We start from the raw sequence: 12,500 nt of genomic DNA, 5'->3' as shown, positions 1-12,500 counted from the left end.
TGAGCAGTATGGTAGTGTGTGTGTGTGTGTGTGTGTGTGCAGGCGGTGTCCTGAAATGAAACGACGTGAAATGTGAGAGTGAGAGAATGAGGGTGTGAGGTGGCGAGAATGTGCTGGGTCTCTTCAATCAGAGTGCCGAAGGGGGTGCTGTCCTCTCCAAATTTTGATCTTACGCAGGCCTCCGAAGCCGTAAGCATGTCACTGACCTGGAAAAACACTGTAACACAAATATCTCTCTGAAGAAAAGCTTTTTATTTGTCTAGCATTAAAATGCCGTGGAAATTTTAATGAAGGCCTTTTCAGTTTGGGACCGTTTCAGGTCGAAATAATTTTTGTTATGCTCACACACTTGGCCTTGGCCACGTACATGCGCTCGCACACACACACACACACACACACACACACACACACACACACACACACACACACACACACACACACACACACACACACACACACACACACACACACAGGCACGCGCTCACACGACTGAGAACTTACAGTCTTGGTCACCTCGTGTAAATAGTCTGATTTCCACAGAGTCTGATCTCTCAAACTGTCCATATGCAGGCTGCACTGCAACCTCCCACCCCCTCAAGAAGATTTCAATTAACTGTTCAACAAACAAGCGCTCAGTGGAAAGACGGGGTTAGGGGAGAAACTGCGAAACAAAGAGAGGGAGAGGCTGAGAGAGAGCGAGGGGGGGGGGGCGCGAAAAACAGAGAAAAGAAAGCCATCTGTGAGATTCTAGTTCTTTAACCACGAGAAAGATCAGTGTGAAGGCATGCTGGACATTCCTGAGCGAGCGCTCACAGAGCTGGAAATTCCCCGCTTGTGCATTCAGGAAAATGATTTCAGCTGTGCAAATGCACACTGCCGGAGTGACGTAGTGATGGAGAAGCCTCCTCACTCCTCCTGACGCGCGCGCGCGCGTGCAAACACACAAACTCATCACTGCTCACTTTGCCCTGTGCTAAAGAATCATCTCCACATATCAGGGGCAACATTTAACTGACCCTAAAACAGGCAGAATAAATGCTGTAATGCATTTATTTCATTAGCTGGAAACAGTCAAGCGTGGGCTACAGATGACACTTTGACCTGGACTGTTATTCCCAGTTGATCAGCATACAATACTCATCATATAATAACTAAAGAGTCTTTATGTAAAATGAATACAGGCATGCTAAAAACTCCTCTGATTCTCCTCGGGGCAGATCTCAGCCGGCGCATTTCCTTAAAGGACGGCTTCCTTTTCCCAGACACGCTGAACCAATCATTTAATGTAGCCGTTCAGACTTCCCATGTTCACCCTCTCAATTATGACGAAGGATATAATTAGGTTTTAAGCGCAGACAGGCACTCCAAATGACTACTGGGGATTATTCCAACCCCACTCAGACCGGTGCGAGCCAAGAGAGGGAACGACCGCGGGCTCTTTTTTTTCTCACGTGAAAGCGGCGCTTATACGTCATGCGGGGCAGCCGTTATGCTGCGGGACTCTCCAGGACAAGCCAGCCCACAGCAACCAGGGAGACATGAGGCTACATTACAGCCCTCTACATCCCTGGAGGGCTATAACAGCAGGTCTCCATGTGTGGTTGTGTGTGTGTGTGTGTGTGTGTAGCAATCAAACTAGAGAGGTAACCAACATGCACTCGATAATAGTAGCGCGTGAAAGGCGTCCACCCACAGCTGTCTTTGTCATCTCCCCAGCAGAGCCGCTCACACAAGCAGCCGAGAGGGAAAGTGTGTGGGAAAGGTGGGTGTGTGTGTGTGTGTGTGTGTGTGTGTGTGTGTGTGTGTGTGTGTCCATGTCCAGGCAGTTTACTCACTGGTAAATGTCTTTACGCAGTACAGTACGGGTGAGAGGATTATCAGCTTGGGGGGCCATGCTGACTGATCCAATCTTCAGCACCAGAGTGTCCTCTCGCTTCTCCTTCAGCTGAGAATCTGCACGCACACATGCACACACACGCACACACACACACCCCATACACTATTAATATCTTATTAATAATTATGTGCAGGCTGTCTAATGTGCTTTTATAGGAATTAACCCCCTGTTTGGGAGCTCACCGCTGTCACAGTGTGCCTCTTGAAGCGGGCAGAAAACCCGGATCACACTGGTGTTCACGTAGATGAGTGGCAGACTGCTGGAGCAGAAGGCATGGCCTCTCATTGGCTGGCCAGCTGAGCGGCGTTCTCTGACTGGTCGCCTGCACGGCGGAGGCGGGACCGTGTGGAACACTTGGGCCACGTTGGCCAGAAGAGGGCAGGAGAGCACCAGGTCAAACGGCTGAGCTGTCAGCAGGATCTCGTGCAGGTGCTGTGGGGAGCCGTCGGCCCCGCCCTCGCTCAGCTTCTGAGGCCCCGCCCCTCCCTCCTGACGGGCCGTCAGCTTGTGGCGAACGTTGCGGGTCACGGCCTGCGTGTAGGTCACTGACAGAAAGCCGTGAGGCTGGTGACACACCTCCAGCGCCTTCGCCGCCGTCTGTTCAAGCAGCACAAATTGCGCCAAGCCAGTCAAACAGGTCTCGGGTCAGCAGGAGAGGGCTTTAAACAAGCTAAACAGGAGCTCATTAAAGGCTGCTCATTTAGAGAAGACACCCTTCAATCAGCATGCTGATTATTTCACTAAAAAGTCAATGTTTCAGAGTAGATTCGCTTACAGATTTAAGATATTGTTGCATTATTTTTATTAATTTAACATAAGCACATGCATCAACATTGCTAATGTGTCTGATCTGAACAGATTTTTAGAACGGTTGTTAGTCACCCAGGAATTCTGATCTGCAGTGTCATTACACGTGTTTCATCCCTCCCCCAAATACGCACTGAATTAAGATCTGATTTACAGTTCATCTTAGAATTTAGAGAGAGCCAGCAAATGATCAATACTGACCAGATTTGCCTGGGTATGCGACTCGGGGACAGAACAGACACTGCCCCAAACACTACTCCACAATTCTGAGCGTTCAGCAGCCTAGTGTACACATGCACACACGCGCGCACGCACTTCTGCTTCTAGGGTTCCCTTTGCTTGGCAGCGTGCACGCCTCTCAGCCAACGCTTGCTGGAGTGCTTGGGATGGTGTCTTGAGTGTTTGTGGGTGGCTGCGTGGGTGGATGTGTAGGCGGGGTGTGGTGGGGGTGTGTGGGTGCAAGCTCACCAAGGTTCATGTGCGTGCACGTGTGCTCAGGCGCACGTGCGTGCGCGTGCGTGCGCCTGGAAACGCACTCGGCTGTGTGTGTGTGTCCGTGTTTGTGTGTGTCCACGTGCATGGGCTCATACTCGCGTGTGCGTGTGCTTGCGCGGGTGCTTGCGCGTGTGAGTAGGCTGCTGCTGGCTCCACCCTGTTCAGACAGACAGCGACACAGAGGCTCTTACAGGAGGAAAGAAAGTAGAGGAGTGGTTGAGGGGGTCGTAGCGGCTGGCCGGGCGGAGCAGCACAGTCCGCCGGTTCAGCTTGTCCGTGCAGGAGAGCAGCACCGCCCTACGCGCGCCCGGCCAGGAGGGGGCAGCTTCTCCACTGAGCCCCGCCGCAGGGAGGGGGAGGGGTGCACAACAACGGAAAGAAAGAGAGGAAGGCGAGAGGTGAATTAGAGATCGGCTATCGTAGCGGATTCTCGGAGCAGCAGCAACACACGGGAAAGGATGGAATGTAGTCGGGTTGCAGCAGGAGAGCAAACAAAGGCCTCAACGCTTTACAACTTCCTGGGCTGAGAACCTGCGGACCTACGGCCTGCGTGGCCCCTACCACCAACGGTGCGTTCAGAGTTTGCACCGGGTGAGCCTGCGTGCGAGTGTGTGTATGATTGGACAGAAGCTAACGAAGCGTGCGAAGCATGAGGCCTTTAGCGGAGCATGGAGTGACTCCAACCAGTGACACGCCCACTCTCCCGCACCAATAGAATCACTCAGCGACTGATTACATCAGCCGGCGGCAGCCGGCAGAGGGAGAACCCCGCAGCACGGCGGGCACAGCGCCCCCTACGGCTGGCCTGCGCCACAGCAAAGGAGCTGGGCGTGCTCCTGCAACGGCAGCTGGAGACCAGCGGCAGCAGAGGCGGAAGGTTCCGGAACTGCGGGCTCTCACCAACGCTTTGTCCTTGCACTGTAGGATCACCCCATCAAAACCAGCCTGCCAGCCCTCGCCCGGCCTGGAAACACACAACGTCTCAGCACACACTAACTACACACACATACTGACTTGTAGACACACTTATCTACGCTGTCACACTGACTGGAGAAAATGGTTCTGTGGGAACATGAAAGCTGCACCTTAAGTAAAATAAATAAATAAATAAATAAATAATAATAATAATAAACAACAATAAACAACAAATATATTAAAAAGGGTAATCGGTGTCTCAACATATCAAAACGTTTTAAACAAAAGCACAAGTAAAATTCAGTATGACTGTGAGGGATTGAGTGTGTGTGTGTGTGTGTGTGTGTGTGTGTGTGAGAGAACACCAGTCTCTCTATATCCATACCATCTGCACCACGTCCACATACTGCTTCTCCATCGGCTGCCACACTTTCTTTCGCCTATTTCTTCATTCTCTCCCTCCCACTGTGTGCGCGCGCGAGAGTGTGTGTGTGTGTGTGTGTGTGTCTCCCCTACCTGTTCCTGTAGTGGTCCACGTTGAAGCTGCCCACTTTACACTTCACTTTGGTGTAAACGTCCTGTACGTCTACGGATGCACTCAAATCCTCCAACTCGCTGATCACACAGATCTCTGTGTGCGTGCGCACGCGCGCGCTCACACACACACACACACACACACACACACACACACACACACACACACACACACACATACACACACGACACCCTCCATGAATTACACACACTTCACCAAAGCCTTTGACATTACTTCAAGGTCACAGCTGCCCTATCCTACATCAACATCAACAAAAGCAGGAAAGCTCTAAAAATCCCTTTTTTGTCAAAAATGATTACAGCCTTTTGTTAGATTTATTAAAATACGTTTTAACACTCATGTTTCTGGGCCATGTTGCCAGCAGCAGGTTCTACCACAGTAGCTCTGGCCATAAACACCTCATCATGACTACCTAACTAAATCAGACAATCCTCTTGCTACTCAGACACAAATGTTGCTACTGACAGCATTTTAACATAGCCTGCTGGGCGGTAATCAGCAACAGGCTTGTGTGTGTGTGTGTGTGTGTGTGTGTGTGTGTGTGTGTTTCCACTGCTGAACAGCCATGTCTAAACTCTGTCAAACACGTCTTGCCCCGTGCGGTGCTCTCTCTTGCCCCCTGAGCCTGTTCTTGCCCCATGGCCAAGACAGCTGTGCTTTGGCTGGTCAGAAAGCAGAGAGTCTGCAGGCTTCCTGCTTCCTCCAACACATCCTCACACACACACACACACACACACACACACACACACATACACACACACACACACACACACACACACACTTGGGTGAGTAGTACTCAGTGTCTCAATGTTAGGGGATCACGGAAGCTCTGTTACAGATGCATAAGCCAGCTTTTCTTTTCCAGCAGAGGCAGGTGCTGTCTCTGTCTGACCTGGCAGCAGGAAACGGAGTCGTGATGTTTTTGTGTGTGTGTGTGAGAGTTTGTATAAAGAGCAACACCATGCCTCAAGAGCATCTGACGTGATTACAGTCTGAGCCGGAGTTTCTGGAGCTTCTGACCCGGCGAGATCTCACATCTTCTGGGAGCTCTGCTCCATTAAATGATGGGGCAGAGGCTAGCTAGTGGTCTCCCCCCCCATCCGCCGCATGCTGGAACCTTCTCACGGCCCCTGCGGGTGCCGCTGGGCACTTTGCCGTGGGTCCCGGCGCGGATAAACGCCCCTGCACGGGAGTACCTGTCCTGGTGGAGGGATCTGGAGAGAAGACCTTGAGGGTGAATCTGGGCAGCATCCACTGCATCCACACGCTGACCTTCCCACTGGCTCCCCCGATGCTGCTCGTCCTCTGCTCCAGAGTCACGGCCTCGCAGAAGGCAGGGTCCTCGCCGAGGGGTGTGGAGTCAGCCTGGGAGACGAACGTACCCGCACTTACTTTCTAGTCAATTTCGTAGCTAGGACAATTATCCTATTTGCAGGCCAATACAGTAAAATCAAAGAAGGACACACGCACGCACACACACACACACATAAAAAAAACACAGCTAAGTCTGTGGTAACGTCTGACATATCAGCGCGGGAACCTGGGTGTGGCCCGTACAGGTGCTACGAGATGAGCTGTGGAATCCTACAGACATCAGCAGTGATACAAGCACGCGATATGAACAAGCAATTGTGTGTTCAGGTCCGGAAAAGCAACGGCATGCTAGGCCTCCCTTTTTGTTGACGCTTGCCACGCAGCTTTGACGGCAACGCTGGGGACTTATTTTGGGGGCTTTTGTTGCCGGCTTTTCGCTCTCACGTGCGCCCAGGAGCGTCCGATGGCTGGGGGGGGTGGGGGTGGGGGGTTAGACGTTACGCTGGCCGAGTTTGCCGCACCAAACGTGCCCATGCGCGTATAAAAATCTTAACGTATGCGAGGACGTATGTTTGCACGGGTCTGGTGCCCAAACGGGGTCTGGGCTGGGTGTGGGGTCTGGGCCGTAGCCGCTCTGCGTTCGGCACGTCAAACTCCTTTTTCGAGATGGCTGACTACAGATCTCAATAACAAGTGAATACAACTATATAAACAAATTAGGAATGGGCTGTGGTAAAAACAGATTCAAGGTAACAGGAAGGGTAAGCGAAAATGCTGAAGAGAAACATGTGAGAGAGAGAGAGAGAGAATGAGACCTCCAAAAGTGTCTCATTTCTCCTTCTACTGTTGCCTGACAGACGCCAATGTGTTTCTGTCACAAGCCAAAAGGTGCAAACACAGCATGAACATGTGCAGGGTAACAGCAGCAGGACATGAGGATACGAACAGGAACATGTGCAGGGTAACAGCGGCAGGACCTGAGGGATACAAACAGGAACATGTGCAGGGTAACAGCGGCAGGACCTGAGGGATACGAACAGGAACATGTGCAGGGTAACAGCAGCAGGACCTGAGGGATACCAACAGGAACATGTGCAGGGTAACAGCAGCAGGACCTGAGAGATACGAACAGGAACATGTGCAGGGTAACAGCGGCAGGACCTGAGGGATACGAACAGGAACATGTGCAGGGTAACAGCGGTAGGACCTGAGGGATACAAACAGGAACATGTGCAGGGTAACAGCGGCAGGACCTGAGGGATACAAACAGGAACATGTGCAGGGTAACAGCGGCAGGACCTGAGGGATACAAACAGGAACATGTGCAGGGTAACAGCGGCAGGACCTGAGGGATACCAACAGGAACATGTGCAGGGTAACAGCGGCAGGACCTGAGGGATACGAACAGGAACATGTGCAGGGTAACAGCAGCAGGACCTGAGGGATACGAACAGGAACATGTGCAGGGTAACAGCGGTAGGACCTGAGGGATACAAACAGGAACATGTGCAGGGTAACAGCGGCAGGACCTGAGGGATACAAACAGGAACATGTGCAGGGTAACAGCGGCAGGACCTGAGGGATACAAACAGGAACATGTGCAGGGTAACAGCGGCAGGACCTGAGGGATACCAACAGGAACATGTGCAGGGTAACAGCGGCAGGACCTGAGGGATACAAACAGGAACATGTGCAGGGTAACAGCGGCAGGACCTGAGGGATACAAACAGGAACATGTGCAGGGTAACAGCGGCAGGACCTGAGGGATACCAACAGGAACATGTGCAGGGTAACAGCGGCAGGACCTGAGGGATACCAACAGGAACATGTGCAGGGTAACAGCAGCAGGACCTGAGGGATACCAACAGGAACATGTGCAGGGTAACAGCAGCAGGACCTGAGGGATACGAACAGGAACATGTGCAGGGTAACAGCGGCAGGACCTGAGGGATACCAACAGGAACATGTGCTGGGTAACAACGGCAGGACCTGAGGGATACAAACAGGAACATGTGCAGGGTAACAGCGGCAGGACCTGAGGGATACCAACAGGAACATGTGCAGGGTAACAGCGGCAGGACCTGAGGGATACCAACAGGAACATGTGCAGGGTAACAGCAGCAGGACCTGAGGGATACGAACAGGAACATGTGCAGGGTAACAGCAGCAGGACCTGAGGGATACGAACAGGAACATGTGATAGCTGAATGATATGCAGACAAAAGCACCACAGTAGCCAGATGAAGGGAAGAACACAGTACGGATCCAAACACAGGAACCACAGGTCACCATCTCTCTCTCTCTCTCTCACTTTTTCTCTCACTCTCTGTTTCTCCTTGCCTCTCGCACTCCTCCACCCCCCCCCCCCCCCCCCCCCCCACATACACACACACACACATGCATGTCTGTGAAAGCCAGGCTGTAAAGTACACAGAGGAATTCCTGCGTGCAGTATGCAGGCAGAGTCAGGTTTATTTTCTTTGGGCAGTTTGTCCACCCTCATCAAGGAGAGCAAAACAATGTGGCGCAAGGGAGGCTGCGTTAGAGTGTGTGTGTGTGTGTGTGTGTGTGTGTGTGTGTGTGAGAACAAGATAAGTAAGTGTCAGGAGAGAGGTTGTCTGTTTCTCTCTCTCTCTCTCACACACACACACAGAGAGTGAACAAGAGAGAGGTGTCAGGAGAGAGTTTGTCTGCTGTGTGTGTGTGTGTGTGTGTGTGTGTGTGTGTGTGTGTGTGTGTGTGTGTGTGTGTGTGTGCGCGCGCTCTACTGGGAGAGTGGAGGCTGACTTATCTAAACAGCTCCTGCATTCAGACTCAATCACCCGGCTTCCCCTGGGACTAAACACTTCTACTGACGTTCACGCTGGAGCAAACACTCGCAAGTGGTGCTGTCATACCCGAACACCCCCGTCACACCCACACCCACAAAATGTAGCGATACTTTGACCATGTGCTCCGCTACACTGATGAAAGACTCACATTCGGTAATTGTGTTTACTGTTACATAAATTAAGTTGATCCCCATCCATACAGTACAGGTTTGTGACCCAGCGTAGCCCGCCCCGAACCCGGGCACACTCCGGCATGCCCCAGCGCTGCGTCTGCGGTGCCGTGGTCCTGTTTGCGCTCCTCCTGCGAGCCGGAGGTGCGTGTATGTCGGAGCGCTGTTTTGATCTGCTCTCCTCCCACTTTTATACTCAGTCAGCGATAACCGGACACAACATCATGCCTGTCGGTGTCACCTGGGACCAAACCCACCACACAGGCTTCACCGATAGCACAAGCAGTGGGTGTGTGTGTGTGTGTGTGTGTGTGTGTGTGTGTGAGAGAGAGAGAGAGAGAGAGAGAGAGAAGGGGAAATAGGGGGATATAGACTTCTGTCCTGCATAATGTGCATTGATCTGATCTCTGGTGTGTGTGTGTGTGTGTGCGTGCGCGCACGATATCTGACCTCTGTGGGTGAGCCCAGGTCGGCAGAGGGACTGAGGGTGCTGGTGTCAGGGGGCACGGTGCCCGCGCTGCTGTGAACGGGCGAGGGGGGTCCAGCGGGCGGAGGGTGGGGGTCCGGAAACCCGGGCGCCTGCGGAAGGATCCCCCTCCTCTGCAGGTGCTCCCAGATACTGCTCCAGCTTGCAAACAGCTCGTAAAGCAACTGCACCTGAGACGAAGCGAGAGAGGGAGATGTTCATCATCAAAAACATCGATGGACCGCAGCGCACCGACGTCCAGAGGGCGCCTGCCAGTTTTGGCTATGAGAACCACTGGATCAACATGGCATGACTCAGGATGAAGGTCCTGCTATTTGTAGCGTGTGCTGCTGCCCACACTGAGAAGGTCCTCCAGCAGGGTCTGGACCAGCTGGAACGCGACTGCCAGAAAACAGACGGTTTTCCACAAGAACACCCAAGTGTCAGGCAAACAAATACTGTTTCAAATCAGGAACACGCAGCGGAGTCAGAAAGGGAACTTGCAGCGAGGATTCGTTTGGCACGTTCTCCGTGTTGTCCATGAGCACAGAGTAAAAGCAAGGTACTCTCCAAAACTGTAAGATGAACTAGGACCAAAGTTAAACTAGACCATGTTTGTTTTGTTTTCTTTCAGCTCCTCATACACATGAACCTGGGAATTAAAAGGAATAACCTTCCTGTCAGTGTTTGGGACTCAGTCTGTTTCCAAGTCTAGATTGAAAACGTATGTTTAGTCAAGCTTTTGGAAATGAGTTTCCATGTTACATAAATGGTGCAGGCCTTGGGGCTTGTGCGGACACAGAGGATTAAGGTGAACTGAGACGCTGGTGTGATCGTAACTCTGTTGTTGTAGCTACCGCTGCGCTGCGGTCGTCATTCGGAACTGTCCGGTGCGCTCCAAAGCTGAACCGCTCCACGTCTCTTTCACCTGCAGACCTGTCCGACTGTCCCTCTGTTGCTGACCCGAGCGCCGCCCCTGAAGGACGGTTCCTTCCGCCTGCCCTCCGGGTCAGCCTGGACACCGCGGACCCTCCGGCTGCGCCCGATCGGCCTGTCTGCGCGGGTCGCTTGCGCCCCCGAGAGCCCGCGGCCGGGCGCCGCGGAGGCTTCGGTGAACAGTCCGTAACCAACCCCAACACACCTCTGACTATGCTCCCGTGCCTCCTTTGAGGCCTTGCCAAGAACTACTAAGCGATCCTTGCCGAGTAACTTGATACCTCTGCCAGATCTTTACGATGATCATTATGTGCTGTTAGTTCGTCGTCCGGCATCGACCGGAGGGGGACGGGGTCGCGCGTCTGAGTCTTGGTTCCTCTCGAGGATTCTTGCTCCTGCTCTCGGGGAGTTTTCCCTTGCCACTGTCCCTGGTTTGCTCAATATAGGCCTGGACTCAGACGCTCTGCTCAGATGGGATCCGCAACGCTGTGCAGAGCGCTATACAAATGAATTTGAACTGCAAATGGGAAAAGGGGCATAGCAAGCAGTGAGGTGTGTCGGGTTCTGGAACAGAGTCAACGTGTGGACTCTCGGCCCGGCAAGGAGTTGATTTGATCTGTAAGCCGGGTACGTCACCCTAATAATACCAGCACTCATGGCACCCTGATGACCAGGGCAGGCTAATGAATATTGATTAAAAAAAAACTACACAAAAAGGGTAAGCGTTTTTTTAGTCTGAATGCAAAATAAAATGGACTGTTCCTTTAAGTCCTGTATGTCTACTTGTGTGTGCACTGTGTTGAAATAACCCTGATGGAGGTTCTGTGGCTGCAAGCCTGGCCTTGGCCTCCTGGTTTATTGTACTTACCTTTGCTAAATTACTACATGTTCACAGTCAAGGACCAGATAACACTGACTGTGCTTTCTACTGAGCTGGAAGGATAGGGATTCCCACTGCTGATAAATGGGACTTGAAAGACCAAAACATTGTACAAAAAAAACCCCCGAAATGTACAAAACAACTGTGTACTTCCTACTCTAGCTCAAGGTTTTCTCCTTAATGTTGGCTGTAACATGACAGTGGAATATAAGCATGCAACAACATGTAAAGAAGAGTGGAGAGCCTTGTTCTGTTCTGAGAACTTTAATACTCTCTAGTCAATTTCGTAGCTAGGACAATTATCCTATTTGCAGACCAATACAGTAAAATCAAAGAACCACACACACACACACACACACACACACACACACACACACACACACACACACACACACACACACACACACGTGCATGTACACCTCTCTAAACCTGAAACTTCTTCTGAGTTTCCTGCCACACGATTTGCTTGAGAACTTGGAAGCGCGTAGTACAGATGAAACACACACACACACACACACGTGTGCATGTACACCTCTCTAAACCTGAAACTTCTTCAGTTTCCTGCCACATGATTTGCTTGAGAACTTGGAAGCGCATCGTACAGATGAAACACACACACACACACACACACACACACACACACACACACACACACACACACACACACACACACACACACACGTGTGCATGTACACCTCTCTAAACCTGGAACAACTTCTGAGTTTCCTGCCACACGATTTGCTTGAGAACTTGGAAGCGCGTAGTACAGATGAAACACACACACACACACACACACACACACACACTCTACAGGGCGGTTAAATGCATCTGTTCTTCTCCATTGCTGCCCCGCTCCCTGGGTGTTCCAGCTTGACTCTTGACACACAGCGCTCTGCCAGGAACCAGTGACAGAGCTGCTGCTCCCTCTCCTCATGTCGCTCGCTCCCCAACTCCTCCCTCTAGGAGTTCATTCCCCTTTCATCTTTATCCCCTCTCACAATAATACGTCTTTCTCCTCTCCCCGTTATCCAGTGCGTGCGTGCTCCATTTTCCCTTTAATGACAGCGTGGCAGGACTTTAAGGTGCTCTAACTGTGATTTAGTGGGGGCCAGAGTCTGGGCGAGTTGGAAACGTCACTGCCTCAGGTCCGTTAAAGGAGGCCTGGGTGCCATGAACAAATCTAGCTACTGCCAAATTATCATCAAGGTTAAGCAGTGTGCCTTCTTCCTGCTT

At 51.9% G+C, this 12,500-nt stretch overlaps 1 protein-coding gene across 2 annotated transcripts in view; it reads right to left on the bottom strand.

Annotated features, from left to right (window-relative positions):
• Window positions 1-12,500, bottom strand: part of LOC113576062 (vacuolar protein sorting-associated protein 13B) — a 219,085-nt gene that overhangs the window by 87,886 nt on the left and 118,699 nt on the right. Inside the window, exons 25-30 of one of the 2 annotated variants that reach the window (XM_035525874.1) lie at window positions 9,436-9,642; window positions 5,867-6,035; window positions 4,631-4,745; window positions 4,100-4,163; window positions 2,080-2,494; window positions 1,836-1,953 (exon numbers count right to left, since the gene is read on the bottom strand). In XM_035525874.1, the coding sequence (XP_035381767.1) occupies window positions 1,836-1,953; window positions 2,080-2,494; window positions 4,100-4,163; window positions 4,631-4,745; window positions 5,867-6,035; window positions 9,436-9,642 (1,088 nt within the window). Of the gene's footprint in view, window positions 1-1,835; window positions 1,954-2,079; window positions 2,495-3,390; window positions 3,533-4,099; window positions 4,164-4,630; window positions 4,746-5,866; window positions 6,036-9,435; window positions 9,643-12,500 lie in introns of both variants that reach the window. The other variant, XM_035525873.1, reaches the window with a different exon arrangement.

Source organism: Electrophorus electricus, chromosome 5 (genome assembly GCF_013358815.1).
Source record: "Electrophorus electricus isolate fEleEle1 chromosome 5, fEleEle1.pri, whole genome shotgun sequence".
In the NCBI taxonomy this organism is placed as follows: domain Eukaryota; kingdom Metazoa; phylum Chordata; class Actinopteri; order Gymnotiformes; family Gymnotidae; genus Electrophorus; species Electrophorus electricus.
This window is presented reverse-complemented; position numbering and strand designations above follow the sequence as displayed.